Here is a 21,213-nt window from a genome sequence, read left to right as displayed (position 1 = left end):
CTGAGTCCCCGGAATTTCTGAGAAGGGACCCGCCCCGTTTCTTTCTAAGTCACATGTTGCTGGCCTCTGGCTTTCCTGGGTTGTGCCAGGAGAAATTCAGGTCCAGTAAGGATGAGGGGGCAGGGGGCAGAGGCTGCTGAACTCCAGCCCCGGGCTCTGGTCCCAGCCGCACCCCAAGTCCCCTTCCGCCCAAATACCTCTCCTGCAGAGGAGGTTGATACATGTTGGCCTCCTTTATACCATTTTACAAATGACTGCAACTCTCTAGGTCTTTCATTTGTCTGAAAACATTTTTTAGGTTTCAGTGAGGGTTCAAATGACTGAAGACACAGAGCAGGGCTGCACTGAGTGGTGGTTACAGTAAATAGTCACAGGCTGTTGTGTCAGGGGTGGCCTGGGAAGCAGCCAGAGTGACTTCCTGGAGGGTGGACTGTGGTCGCCTCACCTGATGAGGGGCAGCTGGCTGTGCTGAGCTGGGAGAGGGGCGTGCGGGTTACAGACCCAGGTCTGACCCCGAGAGGGCAGGCCAGAGGCTGGCAAACAGCAGACAGAGACAGTGAACCTGGCACCCAACCTCCGCTGCCTAAAATGTTCCTAATTGGGACCTGACTGCGGACAGAGAGAACATACTCAGGGACCAGATGGGTTCTGTTTGCAGCTCTGGAGCTGAGCATCCTCATCTCTGCTCTTCTGGCTCCAGCTGCGGACCCCAAGCTTGGGAATCAAGTCAGAAAATGCTCCCCAACCCCAAGACAACGTTTCCCCAAAGATGTTAAGGGACTCACACTTCCTGAGTTACTCTAGGCAAGGAGCAATATCCCTCAAAGGCAGTACGCACAGCTCAGGGAAGCCTCCCAGCAGCCTTTCAGGGAGATCCCTGCCTCTGTTCCCATTTAAAGTCAACCATGACTCGGAAGGGTTACATGCGCCAGAATCCACACCCAAATTTTCTCAAGTGTGAAGCCATACCATTTCTATTCTGCATGCCAGAATTGGATGTGGCTGAAATATCAGCCAGGGGTCTAAGCGACCTCCCTACATTTCCTGGTTAAAATTATATGATGGAAGGTAAGTCCCAAGTCTACGATGCTATGAGTTCCCTCCTGGGGGAACAGGTCACTTTCATCTCCAGCTTGGTGTTTTGTGACAAGAGGTTGGTATCACAAATCTTTGTTGACTTAAACATTCGTTTCTTCATTCCTTGAGCAAATATTTGTTGAGCACCTCCTGGGCATGACATGAAGCACTAGGGACCCCACAGGGAACAAGACAGACAAGGTCCATGGGAGGATGGAGCCGGGGTTACAGGGTGTGTGTGGGGAGCTGGATGAGCAAAGATGGGAGACAAAAAGGTAGATAAACATCAGTGATGAAAGACTGTGATAAGGGCTATGTATCAGTTACCTGCTGCTGGCTTCCCACGGGCCACAGTGGTAAAGAATCCGCCTGCCAATGCAGGAGAAGCAACAGAAGTGGGTTCAATCCCTGGCTTGGGAAGATCCCCTGGAGGAGGAAAGGACAACCAACTCTAGTATTCTCGCCTGGGAAATCCCATGGACAGAGGAGTCTGGCGGGCTGCGGTCCATGGGGTCGCAAAGAGTCAGACACGACTGAGTGTGCTCACACAGCACCCACGCCTAACAAACACTCCTATTCATATGACTTAAAGGACCATCATCTACTTCCTCCCATTCTGCAATTCAGGCTGGGGGCAGCTGGGCAGCTCTTTTGCTGGTCTCTCCTGAGGTCATTTGTAGCCTCAGGTGTCACTGTGTGGCTTGACCAGAACTAGAGAGTTTCAGCTGGCCTCACTATTGTCTTCTCTCTCCAAGCGGTCTCTTATTATCCAACAGTCTAGCCTGAGGGCTTCCTTACATGGTGGCCAGAGGGTTTCAAGAGGCAAAGATAGAGGCGTAAGGCCATTTGGGGTGGAACCAGTGCAGCGTCACTTCTGCCTCCTTCTTTTGGCAGAGTGAGTCTCCAGACCAGCCTGGATTCTGGAGATGGGAAAGTTAACTCCCTCCCTCTTTTTTGTGGGAGCAGCTGCAAAATGATATGGCCATGTTTTTCAATCTACTCCAGGCTAGGAGAGATATAAACCAGGTGATAAAATAGGGCAAAAGTCAGAAATCAGGCCCACAGACATTTGCTTGGTCTCCACAGTGTTATAGTCTGGCCTCCATCGGATGGGCTGTCAAAGTTCTCACCTCTCCTTATTGCTCTTTCTTTAAATATTTATTTATTTTGCTATGTCAGGTTCCAGCTGTGGCATGCAGGATCTTTTTTATTTTTAAGTTGCAGCATGCCAATTCTTAGCTGAGGCATGTGGAATCAAGTTCCCTGGCCAGGAATTGAACCCAGGCCCCCTACATTGGAAGTTCAGAGTCTTTGCCATTAGATCACCACGCAAGTCCCTCCTTATTGAATTCTAACCTTGAGGTCAAGCATTTGTGGCTGCTTAGGACCCTTCAGCTATTGTGGTTCTGACAGTAGGGCTGGGCTAAGGAGGAAAGTGCAACACTGCTCCTACCTGTGGAAAAAGATATGCTTTCTGAGACTATGGCACTGAGAAGAGCCCAGGCTTGGTTATTTGTAATGTGTGTTATTTCTAATTTGCAGAGAATCAGCAGTTGGTTCTCTACACTTCTGCTTCACTTTAGCTCTTAGACCCTTTTGGCATCTTTCACCCTTTCTGATAGAGTCGGAGGAGAGAAGCAAAAAAGTTCTCCATAAAGGCGAGCCAATGATGCTGCACCTGAAGGATGAGAAGCCAGGATGAGTGAAGGGAGGGGGCACAGCAGGTGCCAATGCCGTGTGGTCACAGAGGGCCCCTGGGGCTGAAGGGTGAGGTGTCGGGTGACACAGAATGAAGCTGCAGCAGTAGGCAGGGGGCCCTTGCAGTGGTTCAGGGGCCATGATGGTCAGGTCTCATTCTCAAGGCAGTGGAACATCAGCAAAGGGCTTTTCAGCTGGGGAGTAACATGGTGGGATTCCCGAAGGCTGAGAAAGCATATTGTGGAAGGGGTGGGCTGCAATTTGGGGGTGGGTTTTTATAGAAGTTGAGAGGGACTACTGCAGAGGGCACTGCTGAAGACAAGAAGGTCTGTCTAGACTCTCGTCTGTCTGAAGGAAGCCTGGGTAAAATAGAGACCACCAGTGACTCGGGTGGCCCAGGGCCTGCTGCTGTAGCCTGTACAGGACGGGAAGTTGGAATGGCTCAGACCTCGAGGCATAGGACTGGCAAGCTCTGGTCAATGAAAGCCTTGGCAGTGTCCAGCTAACTGGAAGCAGATGCATCATTTATGCAAATGCAAGATCTATGCATCATCTAGGCAGACGCCAGAAAGACGTCTGGGAGATGGGTGTGCCGAAGCTCTGGCTGATCATTAGAGTCACCTGGGTCCTGTGGCTGGGCCCCTCCACCACCAATCAAAGTGGAACTTCTGGAGGGTGGGGTTGAATGAGTTTCCTAGGGCTGCTGTAACAAGTCACCACATGCCAAATGGCTTCAAACAACACACATTTATTACCTCACAGTTCTAGATGTCAGAAGTGGTATTACTGGGCTAAAATTGAGGTGTAACAGGACTGTCCTCCTTCTGGGGGCTCCAGGGCAGGATCTGTTTCCTTCTTTGAGCTTCTAGAGGCTGGCGATAGTCCTTGGCCTGAGGCCCTGCGTCACTCCAACCTCTGCTTGTGTTGTTACCTCTCTCTGTGGCCCTCCAGCCTCCCTGTCCTAAGAACCCTGGCTGTGACAGGGCCCTCCGGGACCATCCACAATCATCTCCCATCTCAAATCTGTAACTCAGGTCACATGTGCCACGTTCCTTTTGCCAGGTCAGGTCACAGATTCACTGGTTCGGGGATTAGGACATCAATGTACCTGGGGGCCCAGGAAGCATCGTTCCGTTGGCCACAGGAGTTAAGGTATCTCAGAGATTCGGAAAAGGCAATAGCATCCCACTCCAGTACTCTTGCCTGGAAAATCCCATGGACGGAGGAGCCTGGTGGGCTGCAGTCCATGGGGTCGCGAAGAGTTGGACACAACTGAGTGACTTCACTTTCACTTTTCACTTTCATGCATTGGAGCAGGAAATGGCAACCCACTCCAGTGTTCTTGCCTGGAGAATCCCAGGGACAGGGGAGCCTGGTGGGCTGCCACCTATGGGGTTGCACAGAGTTGGACACGACTGAAGCGAATGAGCAGCGGCAGCAGTGATTTCTCTGCAGGGTAAGGATGACCAAAGGGAGGCCCCAGAGCACAGCTCTTCTGGCCATGTCGCCAGGCCCGTGCTGTGTGGACCCATCAGAGTGGAGACCTTGTTAGTGCAGAGCCTCCAGTGTTGTGTCTAATGACAAAGAGAAACAGCCTAAAGGTGAAATGACAATTGTCAGAAGCAGCCTAATAAACAGGCCTGGGTCCAATCCCAGCCTGGCCTCCGACCAGCCACGTTGACTTGCAGCATGTGACTCAAATGGCTTGTGACGTTCTAATCTGTTAGGCGAGGGTCACGCTCTCAGGAACGTTGTGAGGGTAACCAGCAGCGGAGGTCCTGCCCCCGGACGGCAGGTGTCTGATGGATGCTGCCCCCCAGAAGTCTCTGGGCAGCTTAGAGAACTGGAGGGAAGGCAGCTGAGGGGCACCAGAACCCCAGGCAGGTGATAACCTCATTCTCCCTCCTCCCTCCCAGCAGCACTGGGGAACAGAGCCATTGCAGCGATGGGGAATCTGGCGGGGCTGGAATTGTTAAGTCAGTTTCCCCTTTCCTGGCTGTAGCTGATAAGTATATCCTGCTGGATAAAAATACACCCACCCTTACGGTAAGATCCTCAGGCTGGGAATTCTCAGCACCCCGCCTCCAGCCTGAGGGAGCGCCTGCTGCCTTTCCCTGCAAACATTTTAGGAGTGGCCACTGTTCCTGGGTGAGGGGTCTGACAGGCCTGCCCGGCTCTAGGAGGGGGAGGAGGAGGCTGGGGCTGCCGCTGGGGAAGCAGCAGCCCAGGCCAGGCAGCAGGGCAGGCATCCTGTTTATAAGCAGCAGCCCCTACAGAGCTGAGGTGAGAGCCCTGTATCTAGCGCAGGGTCCTGCTGTGCATCGGCAAGGGTGGGGTACCACGCCGCGGTCCCTTCAGCTCCCACCACATGCCAGGATGAGGCCTCTGGCCCCCAGGCACAGGGGATAAGAAAGTACCCCAAGGAGGGGATGGTGGTGCCGACTGGCTTTGTATCCAACAGTCTGGTGTTTCACAGGCAGACTCGTTCCCATTGAATCTGAGAAAATCTGTTCAGATTTTCAATTTCCTGATGGTGAGGAAGAAGTCGGTGGATCACCCCAAACACCAGGGGACACACACAAGGGTGGCTGACTCTGCACACACCAGACACGCAGCCCCCCAGCCTGAATCTTGCCTGTCCCGGGGGCGTCTACAAGACACACCACTCGGGGCTGGCAAGTAGGTTCTCCTCTTTCTCAATCTTCCCAACGACCCAGCATGTAGTGGTGATCTTTTCTCTTATTTGCTCCCCATATTCGATCCCTCATTTTTTTTTTTTAATCGAGGGAAACTTCAGACAACACAAACCATTTAAAAGTGCACAATTCAGTGGCATTCAGTACATTCCGAATGCCGTGCAAGCATCATTTCTATCTGGTTCCAAAACCCTTTCTGCATCTGCAGGGAACCCATCATAGGCCGTCACTCCCCAACCCTCCCCCCTAGGCCCTGGCAACCGTGAATCTGCTGCGTGTCTCCAGGGATCTGTCTTTTCTGGACGTTTCAGATAAATGTAATATGTGGGCTTTTGTGACTGGCTCCCTTCACTTGGCGTGTTTTGTGGACAGGCCACAGGAGGTGGATCCACTCATCTCCGCGTGGGCCGGTGGGCGGCCTGCACCTGTGGGCGAATGTGAGCAGTGCTGTTGTGAACACTGGTTTGAGCCCGTTTTCCTCCCTCTTGGCTGCTCGCACCTGGAAGTGGAGGTGCGGGGGCACATGGTAACCCTGTCGAGCTTGTGGTGGAGACACCGAGTGGCTCCCCATAGTGGCTGCACCGCTGCCCCTCCCCACCAGCAGAGCACGAGGGTCCCAGTTGCTCTACAGCCTCAGCAACACTTGCCATTTTCTGTTGCTGTTGTTTCACGACAGCATCCCAGTGTGTGTGAATTATTTTCAGGGGGGCGATGAGGAGCATACCCTGCTCACACCCAAATTTCAGAAGCTGCTCCAAAACCCAACAGGCAGTGAACACAAATGAATGAACTCAGTTCTTTAGAAAGCTACAGGTTTAAAACGAAACAACACGTGTACGCATGCACGCGCGTGCACGCGCGCACACACCCCCACACACACCCCCACACACACCCACCCACCCTCTTCACTCAGAGTTGGTCTTGGCACTCATCAGCTTCTATTCTAGCTTAACAAATAGTGGCAGTATCACCAGACCTCCTAATTTGCCTCCTATCCAGGAAGTCTTCCCTGATTGACCCCTTTGGCCACAAAACTATTTAATTTTCCATACTTGGCCATTAAGCAAATACATGAACAGCTTTCAAGAAGGTCTGTCCCCTTTCTAGAGAGGGGCCACGGACCACCTGGCCTTGAATCCAGTTCTGCCTTCTCACCACTGAATCTGTGGAGTCTGGCCAAGTGCCGATCTCTGGGCCTCAGTTTTCTCTGCTGTGAAATGGGTTGTTCTGAGGATGAAGTGAGTTAACATGTGAGGTGCTTGAAGCAGCCCCTGTCCGCAGCTGGTCAATACGACGTGTTACCCTATGATACCAGCAACAGTTTCAGGAGGGTGACACGGTCAACCCCTGATGTCCCGTCTTCACCTGTAATGAAAACTAGCAAAGTGCCCCTGCCCCCACCAAGAACAGGCAATCCGGGGTGTATTCCCCCAGAACTGGGTTCCTCTGTAGGGCAGGCTGTGAGCAGATTGACACCTCAGGTAATGTACATACAAAAGGGACCTGGTGATGATCTAGTCCAGGGTTTTATATAAGGAGGAATTACATCCTTGCCCTCCAGACAAGGAAATCCAGTGACTTAAGTCTCATTTTACAGACAAGAAACAGAGGCTCTGAGAGAGCAAAGACTGCCAAGGTTTCCCAGGAGTGGGCACAGCATGGACCCCTTGGAGCTGCTGGCGGAGGCCTGGACATTGAACGGCCAGGCTTTAGGATCTGATGGCCCCGACCACACCCTTCCGCAACCAGCCAACTTGGGCACTGGTTTCTGGCCAAGGCTTTGTTTAAATAAAGGGTTCCACAGCAACCTTCCCACCCCCCAAAGATAAAAAGGCTGACAGACCACGGGCCATAGAACCTTCTCGTCATTGTGGGAGGTGGAAAAAATTTTAAGCCAACTTCCAAACCTACCTAATGCTACACTGTGCAACTGAAGAGAAACATTCCGTTTCTTCTCCTTTCCACGTGATTTCAGGAGCACTTCTGGCAGACCTTACATGTGTACCTTTGGCCTTGCTGGGAAGTCTCTCCACCTCACGCCTTCGGTGGAGATCTGCCTGTGACAGTTTCCCTGATCTCTGCAGCTTTGCAGTCTCTGGGCAGGACAGCAAGAAATGACAGAGAATCCTATCTGTCATAGAATTCTCCAACCTATGACTAGACCCTTGATGTCAAGACCCTCTGTTGCTCGTTAAGTCTAATGTCTTTCTCTCCTCCAAGGAAAGGAAATCTGAAACTGTCTTTTGGGAGACCAAATGGAGACTTACTCTGATGGAGAATGGAAGACACCAAGGCAAAGACTGTGGAGTGTGGGCAAGGAGCGTGTAGCTTACACTGTGAGCCAGGATCCAGGATTCTGACACTCAGACCGTGCAAGACACAGTGTAAAAAGACCACATTCCGTTCAGAAGCCGGGTCAAGCCAAGCTGTACAGACCATGCTAACTTAGCAGGAACCACTGTAAAAATGAGAATCAATTGCAATGCCTTCCCCATCAAATTATTTTATTAGGTTAATTAAACAGCTTAAAGACAATTCATTTGTTCGGTACCCTTCTAGAAAATATTTCAAGTTTTAAATGAACTTCCAATACATAAAACAAAATTACTTTACCATAGACAAATTTCAGATCAAAATACAACACTCTGTTTCTGTTTTCTTACAATTATAAAATCCAGTCAATACAAACTACATAAAAAAGATAAAACACTTTCACTGATCCTTAGTATAAGAGAACAGCACATTTGCAGTATGCTCCCAAAGCACAAATCCTGTGCTCGTGAGACGGGGCGACCCCGTTGTTACCCCACAATGAACCGAAGCAGATAAACAAAGTGCGTGCTACTTAATTTAAGAAAGTTAACACAGCCTCTCTGCATGAGGATTACTTGTAAACCATAGAGCAACTTTGTAAGAAAGGTTACTAATTCAAATTTACTTCAAGTTCACTAAAATTTCATACCAGCAACGGAATAGAAAATTACTCCACGGAACAAACGAGTACACTTGGACCACAGAATGTTTGAGACGTGACATTTCAATGAAATCACATTAGCACAATTTCTCTGCTAGCCTACTGAATTCGGGGAGGATAATTCTACAAGTTGCAACTTCCCGGTACTTGAAATACTTTGAACTTTCTCTAGAATGTCTTTTGTCTAACTTATATATGATTCATTGCAAATCTCTAGTTTTTTTCCAGCAGGTCTCTTTCTAAAGATCAGGATACCTTCTCACACACAATGTAACCTCATCTGAAAACACGTCTAAGTAGACTGGTCAACTTGGAAGCTTACCAGGTAATAAAAGCGGCAGGATTTAAATGAGAAACTCTACTGTATATACCATGTCAGAAAATGTAGCTACATTAAACAAAGATCTGCATTTAAAACAGGATGAATTTTGATATGGTATTTTGGGAATTTGGTATTCGTGGACTTTGCTTTGTGGCGTTGAAAGCATCAGAATGACAAGTCAAGAGTGTGCTAAAAATGGGTCCTGGACAAGGGTGGCTGTCACATATGGTGGCTGGTGTTGCACAGGCAACCAGCCAACAGAACTGTGTTTTGCTTTTATTTTAATCAGAGGATGATCACTTTACAATATTGTGATGGGTGTTTGCCATACAGCAACGTGAACTGGTCACAGGTGTGTCTGCGGGTCGTTCTGTCGGGCCAGGGCCCACTGTGAGGGTCAGCCCTGAGTCTGGGAGAGCCACACTGAACCTGTGGCCCTGTTTCAAGAATTCTCTTGGCAGTCTTCTCTCACAGTGGGAGCCGGGGGTCAGTGAGAGAAGACGTGAACCTACACGTTCAGGACGAGTGATGGATGGACCCCATCTACAGACAGGGACAAGCATCTCCTGTCACCGGGAACACAGAGTGAGAAAGCAGTCTGCTGGGGCCTGCTGGCGGTGCTTCTGCAATGGCTTCTGATGCGGGTGCGGGGAGTGGCTGGAGGAGGGAGGTGCTTTGGTTACCACTGATCACTCCCAGCTCTGTTGGTGCAACTGCAGGATGGGCTGTGATGGGAGTTCAAAAGTTCTGCTGAGAACAGGATTCCTTTTTTCATGGTCGTACCAATTCACAAGGGGTATTATTAAAAACAAAACAAGTGTTTCTATGTCACTGGCGACTTGAAGGGGCACAGGAATGAGGAAGCAGACAAAAGCAGTGTTACAGATGAGTCAAAATGAAAAGAATTCCATCAGCAGAAAAAGCCACTGATACTGCTTTTTTTTTTTTTTTTAAACTGAGTGCTGCTAGGAGAGCCTGTGCTTTTTTCAACTGAAGGCCACTTGAGACGTTTCCCACCATAAAATCATCTACCCCATGGAACGTGGCTGATCTCTGTTTCCATGTAGCACTTGACTTCTGAAGTCCCCTACAAAAAAACAATGCTAAACCCACCGACACTGAAGGTTTGTTTTTAAGCTGATGATACCCTTTTGCCCCACGTTACTACGTAATTTTTTTTTTACAAAGCATAGTCAAATTCAATGAGCATATGCCTAGGTTAAGAATACATTTATGTTCTGGAGTTTCTTCTGAAGCAAAAATTCCTTTTTTAAAAAAAACCCAACAATATGAAGAGATGGGTCTCTTTCTTATTGTAAACGAGTAATTCTAATTTCCAATCCTATTCACCATTTAGAGTGCAGTGTGTTTCTAAGCAGAGCTAAATAAGAGAAAAGGAAGAGGTGGGCCCTGCATGGTGCCAGGTGGCTGGGTGCTGAGGTAGAACTTGTGGCACGGGGACCCCTTCCCCGGGCTCCAGGAGGAGCCGAGAACCTCCAGGGCAGGCGTGGAAGGTGGGGACAAACCGGGCCCCAGGGAGGCTGTTCTCGTCTAGTTGCTTAAGGAGCTGCTGAGATATACCTGGCCACGCCTGGGGCAGCATGGTGGGGGGACTTGAGGCTCTGCTCCCTGCACCCCACCCTCCCGGCTATCACGTGGGAGGAGCAGAATGGTGCAGACCCTGGAAGCTGCTCAGCCTGGGTGACCACTCTGGCTCTCTGGCTGTGGAAAGTGCTGGTCACAAAGGCCAGGTCAGGGGCTCCCAGAAGAATGCCTTTTCAACACATATTGTTAGACTAATGGTCTGGGGAACCAGAAGAGTCCGCCCCCGCCCCCCGCCCCCACCACCCCGCTTCAGTACCACCATGTGCCCCGCCCCCACCCCCCACCCTTTTCTTGGATACTTAAATCAAGCAGCTAAAAAAATCAGGCTGGGAGAGGCTATGGGATGAGAATAGAGGGCAGAGCGGAGATGCAATTGCAAAAGTACATGACTAAGGGTACACTTGAGAACATGACCAAAATAACCTCCTTCTACCTTGATTAAAGTTCTTTGACTGCCCAGCGAGAAGTTGTGGGAAGGGCCTGCGTCCTCGGAGATCCTGCCCGCAGCCCGTGTGGGCACAATGGTGCACAGGAGATAAATCAACACTGGGTCAAACCAAGGATTATTAGTGAGTGAAGATGACCAAGGGCATGGACAGAAGACACAGATCTGGAGAACAACATGGACAGCACCCTCCTGACGACCTGGGCTTGAGTGCCCGGCCCAGCCTCTGCTCCGTTCCTGTGCTTTGGGGCAGGTGGCATCGGGAAGGACACAGAGGGAGTGGAGCCCCCGCTGCATGGCTTTCATGGAAGAGGGATAGACAGAGCCTGGGAGGAGGCAGGTCCTTTGGAGGCGCTTCCCAAGGGATGACAAAGTGACCCACTAGTGAGCGGACCCGTTCCTGGAGCCAGAAGGTGCTGGAAGAGGTCGGCCAACCCAACTCTCCCCACTGCACGGTCCCCTCGATGGCATCCCAGGCCATAGATCACCTAAGCCCTGCTTAAGAGAATACAATTTTGACTTATTAGCTTTCTTAACTCTGCAGAGATACTGAGAGATTGACAACCAAAAGTATAGAAAGAGCAAGAATCGCTGTCTAGTTGACAATTACGGTTTTAGGGAAGTCTCTAGAGATTTGTCTGTTTACGAAGGTTCTGCTCACGCTGGCTGTGCCTCGGGCCAGCGGCCACAGTCACGAGGTGGTGAGCAGGTGGCGGGCAGGGAGGATGGGAGCAGCACACATGAGAGGAACAGAGGCCTCCTCCCCCAAAGCAACATGAAAGCTGAAGCACAAACATTCCCCCTCCTCAAGCTCTGGAGCCTGTGACAGTATCTGCACACCATCCAAGACTCCCCTAGCTGACTCCATCATCCTCGCGAGACACAGCTGCAGAGGGCAGCTTTGGGGTGATCCTCAGAGCCGAGCACTCAAAACCACAGGAGGCACCCAGTTTATCCTGAGGCAATTCTAGAAAGTTCTACGAGTGACAGAAACATTCTACCTCTATAGTTTCTGCTTCCTGGCCTGAGCCAGGAGGCAGTGCTCTGGGACACGCACACCTGCTTCTTCTAAAGCCTGGCAAGGCCAGAGCCTGGGGCCTCCAGAGCTTCTTGTTAGAGCTTCCAGAGCGCCCACCAGCCTGGCTGTTATCCTCCTGGATGCTGGTTCCCAGGGCCCATCAGTGCAGCGGGTGGACAAAACAGACTTCCTCGTCTGACTACCAGCCCCTACACACAGACAAGGGCACTACTTTAAACAGCTAGCTTACGTTCAAATTATCAACGACTCCCACCCCATCCCCCAGTTTGTTTCTTTCCCTTTCAACTGGGATCTGTCTTCTGTGAATCTGGACATAAGACTATATTTAGCCATGTTATTAGACTGTAAAATAAGCACCTAACACCCAATGCTTCTGTCATCTATGTTTTTATACATGTTATTAAGGAAAACATTAAGAATGCACACTGCTAGATTATTCCCATCCGTGTGGACACAAGGGCCCATTCTCGTCAATAGCGCCTATTTCTCGGCTCCTTTAAACCTATTTCTACTTCCTTTTCTCAATCACAAAAATATCAAGAATGACTTTATAAAATGTCTTATTGAAATCAAAACAAGCTGGATAAGTCACGTACCACTAAATCCAGAAGTCCATAATCTGAACTGGAAAGGAAGTGCCTTTATAAAAGGATTAAGTAGCTCACTTTTGATATCACTTTGTTAAATAACCCTTAGTTGAAGGTAAAGAAGTTCTACACACACACCACAAAGTTTGTCTTTAGGTTCCACATAACATCCAAGTTCAGAGAAGTAGTTTAGGTCTAGTGATCTCAAACTGAGACATAGAAAATATCATTTATTTGACTAGCATTGACTACTACCTTTTATATTTTAGGGAAAAAAGAAAAATTCAACTTCCAGAAAGTTCTAAATATTATTAGAATACTTCACGGAGAAGGCAATGGCACCCCACTCCAGTACTCTTGCCTGGAAAATCCCATGGACGGAGGAGCCTGGTAGGCTGCAGTTCATGGGGTCTCTAAGGGTCGGACACGACTGAGCGACTTCACTTTCACTTTTCACTTTCATGCATTGGAGAAGGAAATGGCAACCCACTCCAGTGTTCTTGCCTGGAGAATCCCAGGGACGGGGGAGCCTGGTGGGCTGCCGTCTATGGGGTCGCACAGGCTCGGACACGACTGAAGCGACTTAGCAGCCGCAGCAGAGTACTTTATCAGGCAAACCCTAAAAACAAAGGATATTTGTAACCACTCTAAATATCCTAAACACGTATCTTGGGGTGTTTCCACTGTCTAGAATTATCCTGAATTCCAGGTTTTAGAGAAGCGGGAGAGTGGTATCACGGATCCAAAAAACAGGCATCTTGTAAAAGCGAACGTGTGTGTTTGCTTGTGTATCATGTGGCGGCAGATGCGAGCAGAAAGCTCTGAGGCCAGGATATTGAGCAAGGGGCGGAGACTGCGGCTGAGACAGGCGGCAACTGCAGCCGAGGTCCCAGTCACCCCCAATTTGTGCTCGAGGCGCCAAGCTCTCCCCTTCCTCACTCCGCTGGCTCTCCACAGGAACCCCGGCAGGTGAACACCCATCCTTTGTTTCGGGGTGATGGGCTTCGAGGGGCACGAGGCAGTGGGAGCCATCTTTAAACCCAGCATGCACCGGGCCCCCAAAGCCCACGCATGCTCACAACCACTGGGTTCGCCTGGCCAGTACAGAGAATATTTACAATTTCCTCAAAATCATTACAACCAAGGAAGCCTGGGGCCGCCCGGGGCTGAACCCTGGCTCTCTTGGGAACCAAAAAGTGGGCATGGCCCACGGCTAGATCCACCTGAGAACTTTGCCAGAATCCTGATGAGGGGAGCAAGCCCTTTAGTATGAAAAGCACAAGCCTAACCATTAAATCTTATTAATGCACAGGGACAGTGAAGGTTTTAGATTTTACCTGGTATGTAAGTTATTCCTAGTATGCCAGGTTTTTAGGAATGGGCATAACTCTTTTTGGCCAACAGGGGTCCTAGGTAATTCCTAATAAGAAATCACCCCCGGAAGGGAAGGTCTGTTTACAAAAACTGAAGGACCTGTGAGCTGCCCCTAACTCACCAGCCAGGTGAGCTGACCAGTGCTGGGGAGGACAGCGCCCAGGTGTACCCTGTCCAGGAGGAAGTTGGGGACATTCCACTGACACACCAGACAAATCCGATCACTTGTGATTTTAAGTATAATGCAGTTCTGTGTTGTTTGGTCAACTCAACTCCACACTTTGAGAGTTTCACTGTAAAACCCCAGGTTATCAGAATAGACGAACTTCATGAGCCCTATACTTTCATCAAAGGTAAGATTCTTGGGAAACAAACTCATGAAAATATACCTATTAGATCCTTAAACTGCTCCCACTAGCAGTTTATCGAATATGAAGAACAGTAACCCCAAGCATCTGAATCCCAAACATTGGGTCAAATTACAGACAGACATGTTTTCCTATCTGCTGTGAATGACTATGGCAATGAAGCCTACTATTTTACATAGCAGTGGTGTTTAAACATACTACTTTTCTATGCTACGAAAATACAGCCTTGTAAAGATTCTTTAAAGTTCAAGTCGAGTTTCAAGTAATCACTATGCAGCAGCTCTAGGAGAATTATTGTTCCTCCTGATTAAAAGTAAAATGGAAACTACGCCTTAGAGAATTGTATTCCTCAAGGCCGCTTACTGCTTGCTTCCAGGCTTTTGTTAAAGGACAGAATGTGTTGAATTCTTCTCAATTGGCAGGGGATCAAGCACAACACTACATAATGAGGTAGCTGAGAACAGTTTTTCCTATAAACACGAAGAACAAGGGAATAAGTGCATGTGTGATTCTCATCCAATTAAACAGGAAACGTGATGAAGCAAACTATTTGTACAGTCATCTTTGAACCAAGTTCCTCTGTGTAACCTGAAGAAGTGTACTTCAAGGTTCTAAGGTACACCTTGTAACTGATGAGTGAGAGGAATACAAATAAAGTCCTTAAAAACTTCTACTGAAATGCTAAAAATGAAGTTATAATAAACATAATTCACCAACCAGAAAGATGAACCTATAGCCACTTGGGGTCTGAACTATTTGAAGTGGCCATTTACTTGGGTCACAGGAAGTGGCTAAGTCTTCCCCACGTTATCTTATGCAGTGTGTACCCAGACTCTGAGGGCTTTCATCCCTTGCATCCCCTCTAATTCAAATCACAGTGATTTAAGAATTTGTAACAATTCTGTTGGGCCTTGGGGACACCAATATCAAAATCAGCCCAAATTTCAGTTGAGTAGCAATTTTAGAAGATTATTTTTTATCTCAACAGGACAAAGAAAAGGCAATGGATATGTCTCACTAGCTAATTAAGCAATGTTATTAGATATTAAATGTTATTAGAAATTAAAAGATACTTTTTCCTTGGAAGGAAAGCTATGGCAAACCTAGACAGCGTATTAAAAAGTGAAGACATAACTTTGCTGACAAAGGTCCATATAGTCAAGGCTATGGTTTTTCCAGTGGTCATGTATGGATGTGAGAGTTGGACTATAAAGAAAACTGAGCACTGAAGAATTGATGCTTTTGAACTGTGGTGTTGGAGAAGACTCTTGAGAGTCCCTTGGACTGGAAGGAGATCAAACCAGTCAATCCTAAAGGAAATCAACCCTGAATATTCATTGGAAGGACTGATGCTAAAGTTCCAATACTTTGGCCACCTGATGCAAAGAGCCGACTCATTGGAAAAGACCCTGATGCTAGGTAAGAAGACCAAGGGCAGGAGGAGAAGGGGGCAAGAGAATGAGATAGATGGTTAAACAGCATCACCAACTCAATGGACATTAATTTGAGCAAACTCCGAGAGATAGTAAAAGACAGGAAAGCCTGACACGTTGCAGTCCATGGGGGTTGCAAAGAGTCGGACAAGACTTAGTGACTCAACAACAAATTAGATATTTAATTTCATAAGAAAGGGTAGGAGTTTAAAAGTCCTTCCACTTAGAGAACTTCAAATGTAGAACTGAGCAAGAACTAATTTTCCTAAAGGGTATGAATCAGACCAGAGGAGATATTGTTACATGTGAGGTTCTCACATGTCACATATTACATGTGACAAAGTTGAGACATGTTTAAAATTAAAATAATAGAATTACCTCTGAAAAAAAGACACAAAATTTAGAAGTTTTACTAGGTGGTGTGCCCTGCCCCCCACCAAAAAAAAGAATAGATGAAGCCACCAGCTCAGTCTCACTGGCAACAGGCAGGGCCGGCTCACCTGCGCTCACGTTCTCCTCAGACGTCAGCAAGCGCGCCACACTCCTCACCCTCGTAGCGTAAACTTCTATCATTTCTGAACCAGCCCCAAAGAATACTTCATGGATTGCTAGAAAACTAGAAAAATGCTTTCCTCAACATTCTAAGACACAGTATCTTTCCCCTTAAATGTGGTAAGAAAGCGAAGGGTAAGTGAAGCTTCAGCTTTTCAAAGTAAAATCAGCTTTTCTCTCAAACGCAAATACTTATTACCTCTGCTCCTACGACTTTAGTAAATTCTTAAATTTCCCACAGCTAACTGACAAAGAAAACCAAAGATCTTTTAGTTTATATTTGTGTAACTTGTAAAGGATATGTTTGGGAGTTTAAGTTACACTTAAATACTTGCCTGCCTATAATATTAAGTGATATTCTAATGGGCTGAACTGTGAAATGCTAGTCCAAAGACTGGATCCCAAATTTGGTTTCCATTCACATCTGAAGTGGGGAATGAAGCTGTATCTACGGGAGGCTTTCTGTCCGCCAGAGAGCAGTGCACCTATTACAGGCAAGTCAGGGTCAAAGAGTATGTTCTGGGAAGATTCTGAGCCCCATATAAAAAACAATGAAAAAAAAATTAAATGTGATAGACATTATTAAATTCTGAGGATAGGGTCTCAAAAATCCTATGGCACAAACAGACCACAGAGCTGTGCATAATACAGGTCAGGCACTTTGCTTTTTTTATTCTCTACAGGTTTCCGGCTCTATGTTAGGAGGCCGGCCCATCTGTATACAAAGCTTCTCATTTAAAAATCTCACTTAAAAGCAAGTCACTTTCAATCCTGTGAAGAATGTCACTTGGATCACAAGGACACTATATTCATTGGTCATAATAAATGACTACCTACTGTGTGCCGAGCACTGGGATTAGCAGAACACTAAGGCAGGGTCCCTCCCACGAGGAGTTTACAGTCTAGAGGGAGGGCCGTATTTCACCTGCCTCGCTGTGATGCTCCTCAGAAGCCCAAGCAGAATTCTGAATAGGAGCTCAATCAACACTGGTGATTAAACCCAGGGCGGGCTTTTCTGTGCCAAGCGGGATCACTTCTCTCAGAGCACAAAGGGCAGCCCCTGAATCCAAGCAGCCTCACCCTTCCCTTCCCTTCCACTGGGTGCTCTGTGAGGGGGTTCCAGCCCCTTCAAAGTTGATGCAGTCGAAGTGCCACCTCATTCTTTCCCTGGACAGTTGCATGTCTTCATCTGACCACAGGCAGCCTCCTCTTGAATCAAGAGAGCCAACATTCTAGAAGCTAATACTGTAGTGTTTTTAGAGCTCCTTGGAAAATTTTTGGGGATCCCTGGTCTGGCACACTGTAGTAAGAATGCACCAGGCAGAAAGCCAATGGACCAAGGCAGCTGACACATTTGTCTAGAGCCCTAACCTGCTACCCTGAGTAACTGCAGTGCTGCAGCAAAGGAGCCCTGTCTTTACCCGTCAATACAAAGGATGCATCTCCGGTGCATCGCCCAGGGAACTCCCCGCTCATAAAGGACAAAATGGCACTTCCAAAGTGTCACTGAAGAAAGTGCCATCACTAAAGTGGTAGTGCAAGGTGAGACAATACTTCAAGACAAACAGTATACTGTCCAACATCCCCCAATATTCCTTTTTGGTTGCTGCACAGTTTGAAAAAAGCCTACTGTTAACTATCAACTCCTGACGGCGATCAAAGAGTGGATTAGTGAAAGGAACGATGAATTTAGAAATTTCTTAGGCCAAATTTTTACAGTATACCAACTATGAGTTGGTCAGCACTGTTTTTACTATGCTAAAAAAAAGAAATGCAAATGGCAAGTAAAACTTACTACAAACTACAAATACATCAATATATTCACTCAACATGAGTTTAACACAGTAGTATAAGCTGAAGGGCCAGAGGCTCAAGAATTTCTCTGAAGCACCAGGAGACAATAATATATGTAGTTTGGAATGACAATTCCAAAAGTAAACATATATAAACAGACATACCAAATCACATCACACACACACACTCTCTCTCTCCCCCTCACACACACACATACACACTTTTATCTCTCACAGGATATAAGCACTATCAAAAAAAATTTTTTAACTTCATTTTAAATTAAACACTTAAATCTTTGAAAAACAACAACAACAACAACTATGTTTGGATGTATTAAACAAAGAAACAAACAAACCTACTTTAGACTGTAGCCTAGAAGAAATCCTTTCAATATTCACTTACTCTAACCTGAGACAACTTGGATAATGAAAATAAATTGCACTTCCCCCCAAGATATGGTATTTAAAATTTTAAGATCTATCTTTAGCCGCTAATTTCAACATACACCTGGTAAAAGTGCCTTCTGTTAAAAGAAGTATCAAAAATTTACCAAGAAAGGATGTTTCAAGGCATAAGTGGATGGTTAAAACACAAACCTGTGTGAAATGAGTTCAAATTTACTTCACAATACTGATGTAACCGTGATTTACAGGAAAGTCATGATTCATTTTGGAACATAATAAAATTAAATACATCCTGAAACTTCAATGTGATATTTTTATATTTATATATAATAAAATAACAGTTTGGCACTTAGCAGCTTTTGTTGGTTATTGCATCCCATATTATGTGGCAAATTTACTTTTAGAAAACATTACCTAACTTTTGCAGCTACAGTGTCAACGAACTAAATAATAAAACTTTTATAAAATGAATTGACCAAGTCATGCAGGCACTGATATATTGCAACAGGGACTCATTCACTCCTGAACAATGAACTGTCTCCTTGGAGAGGCCTGGCATAGCCTGGAAAGAACTTTAAACTTCAGAAATTAAAGAAAAGAGAACTGCTGACTGTCACAGCTTTACCAGGACATCGGTTACCACTTGAATGTACCTCAGTGGTGGCTTCTGAAGGCTAAGGTTCTGTTCTGTACGGGGCATTTTACCAAAGAAAACCCACTCTTTCGGCAGTTTATTTCCCATAAAATTAACATCTAGTTGTACAAAGAAAGTTTTCTTTCTTTGTAGTGGCCATGTAGTTTGCCTTGATTAAAAGACATCCAAGACATCCTGGGGAAAGCGTGCAGACAACAGCTGACTGGTACACGGCACGAAGCAAAGAGGCTGGCTTTGACTTAGGGGTCAGATCTGCTACGTGAGTGGCCTAGTGCCTCTGAGAGAGGAGATGGAAACCCCGTGCCTCTGTGACCCACGTCTTCTGCCAGGATGGAGAGTGAATGTGCGCACACAGCGTTCTTCAGAATCCCCACAGCAAGGCTGCTCAGCGACTTTTTCTAGCACTGGATTGACTTCTAACAAGTAGAAGAAAAAAAACTGCCCATAGGTGCCCCTTCTACTGCCCCTGGGTGGAAGAACACAAGTGATGTTTCATACGCATGTGAAAAGCATACAAACATTCTAGGCAGGAAATTTCCGGAAGAAATTCCTATCCTCAAATTTATAACCAAAGGATACATTTGTTAATCTTTAAGACTAAATGCTGCTTCTTATAGCCACATACTAAGAGGGAGGGGAAAAAAAAGCTGTAGAAAACAATTAGAAATAAAGACCTCTATATTGATTAGAAATCTGATATTGCATAAATTTCAAATGATAAAGTCACTTTGAAGTCCCTGGCTTCACATGAAAGTGGCATAATTCAAATGGAAAACAAAAGTATCTTACAAGGTTAAGTGCCAAGAATGACTAGACTTTTTTCCCCCACGGGAAGTGGGGTCAATGTGGGTTGACATGGAGAGAGAGGAAAGGAGGAAAGGATTAATTTGCTCTACTATGAACAGAATGAAATTAAGTTGAGGTAGTTTATTCTACCAGCCAAACTTTACTTGTTATGTAATTTGTCAGAAACCTGTACTAGTGAACGGCATTGAGAAAATTCTGCTACAAAGGCTTCTTACCATGGATTCGCATTCTAAGACATTTTCAAACCCTAGACAGTAGTAAACAAGACTGTGTGCTTTCAGGCAGGTTTTTTTTTTTTTTTTTGTAAGTTTTTGATCCCTATGTTTTCTCTGGACCTTTTTTTTTCTTTTTGGTCATAGCAGACCTTTATTATTTGTCCGACTCGGGTCCTTCTTTTATAAAATCTCCTACTTACTAATGTCCTCAGATTTATAAAATGGTTCTGCTTAGTTGAAAAGGAAGAATGGCACTGCAGGAGATCCTTCTCAACCCCAGACATGACAGCATGACGCATCTTCATCTGAAATCACACAGAAGTTACAACTTCCTTTAAAGTCACAGGAGTGCTGCCACCTGACTCCTTAATTTACTGACCCTTTAGATTACTAAGATAGAATGTCATACAAGAGAAATTTTATCTTAGTTTTTTGATTCATCATAATTTAGTTCAAAAAAGATTCTTAGGATGGAGAACTAGTAGTTAAGTGGAGACTAACTGGCATTGAGTCCAAACTAACATTTTTAGGCACAAACCCTTAATGGTTGGGCAGAGTTAGGCATAATATCTCCTTCCAAGTGCAGTGGAAAAGCAATTCCGGTATGTTTGGATATGTTGATTTGCATATACGGATTTTTTTTTTCCCCCAAAGCCAGGTACTTGAACACACCGGTCAGTCAGAGAGGAGATCCCCTCGGGGAAAATGCACCTTAGGGCTTTAACTTCCATATTTTACACGATAGGATTCCCACTTCCCTTTTCCTCGGACACCGACTAGCCCCGGTTGGTCTAGGGACACACCTACGGGAGAAAAGGATTCCCCCCGCTCGGTAGTTTTCTTTTTTCCAGCAGTTTACGATTTCTTCGGAACAAGAGCTGAAGCCCAGGCTTCAAAGCATTAGAAAACCACCCGCGTTACCGCACGGAGGCCGGCGCGAGGTCAGCAGCTGCGCGTCCGGCGGCTACGCGTCACGGAGAGTGCACGCGGATGCGGAAGAGGCCCTGCTGCAGCTGCAGGCGGAAGAGCTTGCAGTTGGCGATGCGCAGGGCCGCACAGCCCGTGCGGCGCAGGTCGGAGGGCAGCAGGGGCTTGGTGTGCTGCCAGGTTCCCGTACTCCTTTTGAACTCGCGCACGTAGTCATAGTTGGTGCCTGCGCCCCAGGAGA

The 21,213-nt window shown here is 46.9% G+C and overlaps 1 protein-coding gene across 7 annotated transcripts in view; it reads right to left on the bottom strand.

Moving 5' to 3' along the window:
* Positions 1–7,958: 7,958 nt before the first annotated feature.
* The window catches only part of GAN (gigaxonin), a 57,067-nt gene continuing 43,812 nt past the window's right edge, over positions 7,959–21,213 (bottom strand). For 5 of the 7 annotated variants that reach the window (XM_055553604.1, XM_055553606.1, XM_055553607.1 and 2 more), the window contains one exon: positions 15,762–21,198. In XM_055553604.1, the coding sequence (XP_055409579.1) occupies positions 21,017–21,198 (182 nt within the window). In that variant the 3' untranslated portion in view covers positions 15,762–21,016. Of the gene's footprint in view, positions 9,493–15,761; positions 21,199–21,213 lie in introns of those variants that run through there. The other 2 variants (XR_008704349.1, XR_008704350.1) reach the window with 2 other exon arrangements.

This window comes from Bubalus kerabau, chromosome 17 (genome assembly GCF_029407905.1).
Source record: "Bubalus kerabau isolate K-KA32 ecotype Philippines breed swamp buffalo chromosome 17, PCC_UOA_SB_1v2, whole genome shotgun sequence".
Classification (NCBI taxonomy): Eukaryota; Metazoa; Chordata; class Mammalia; order Artiodactyla; family Bovidae; genus Bubalus; species Bubalus kerabau.
Note: the sequence above shows the minus strand (reverse complement) of the source record. Positions and strands in the feature narration are given on the sequence as shown.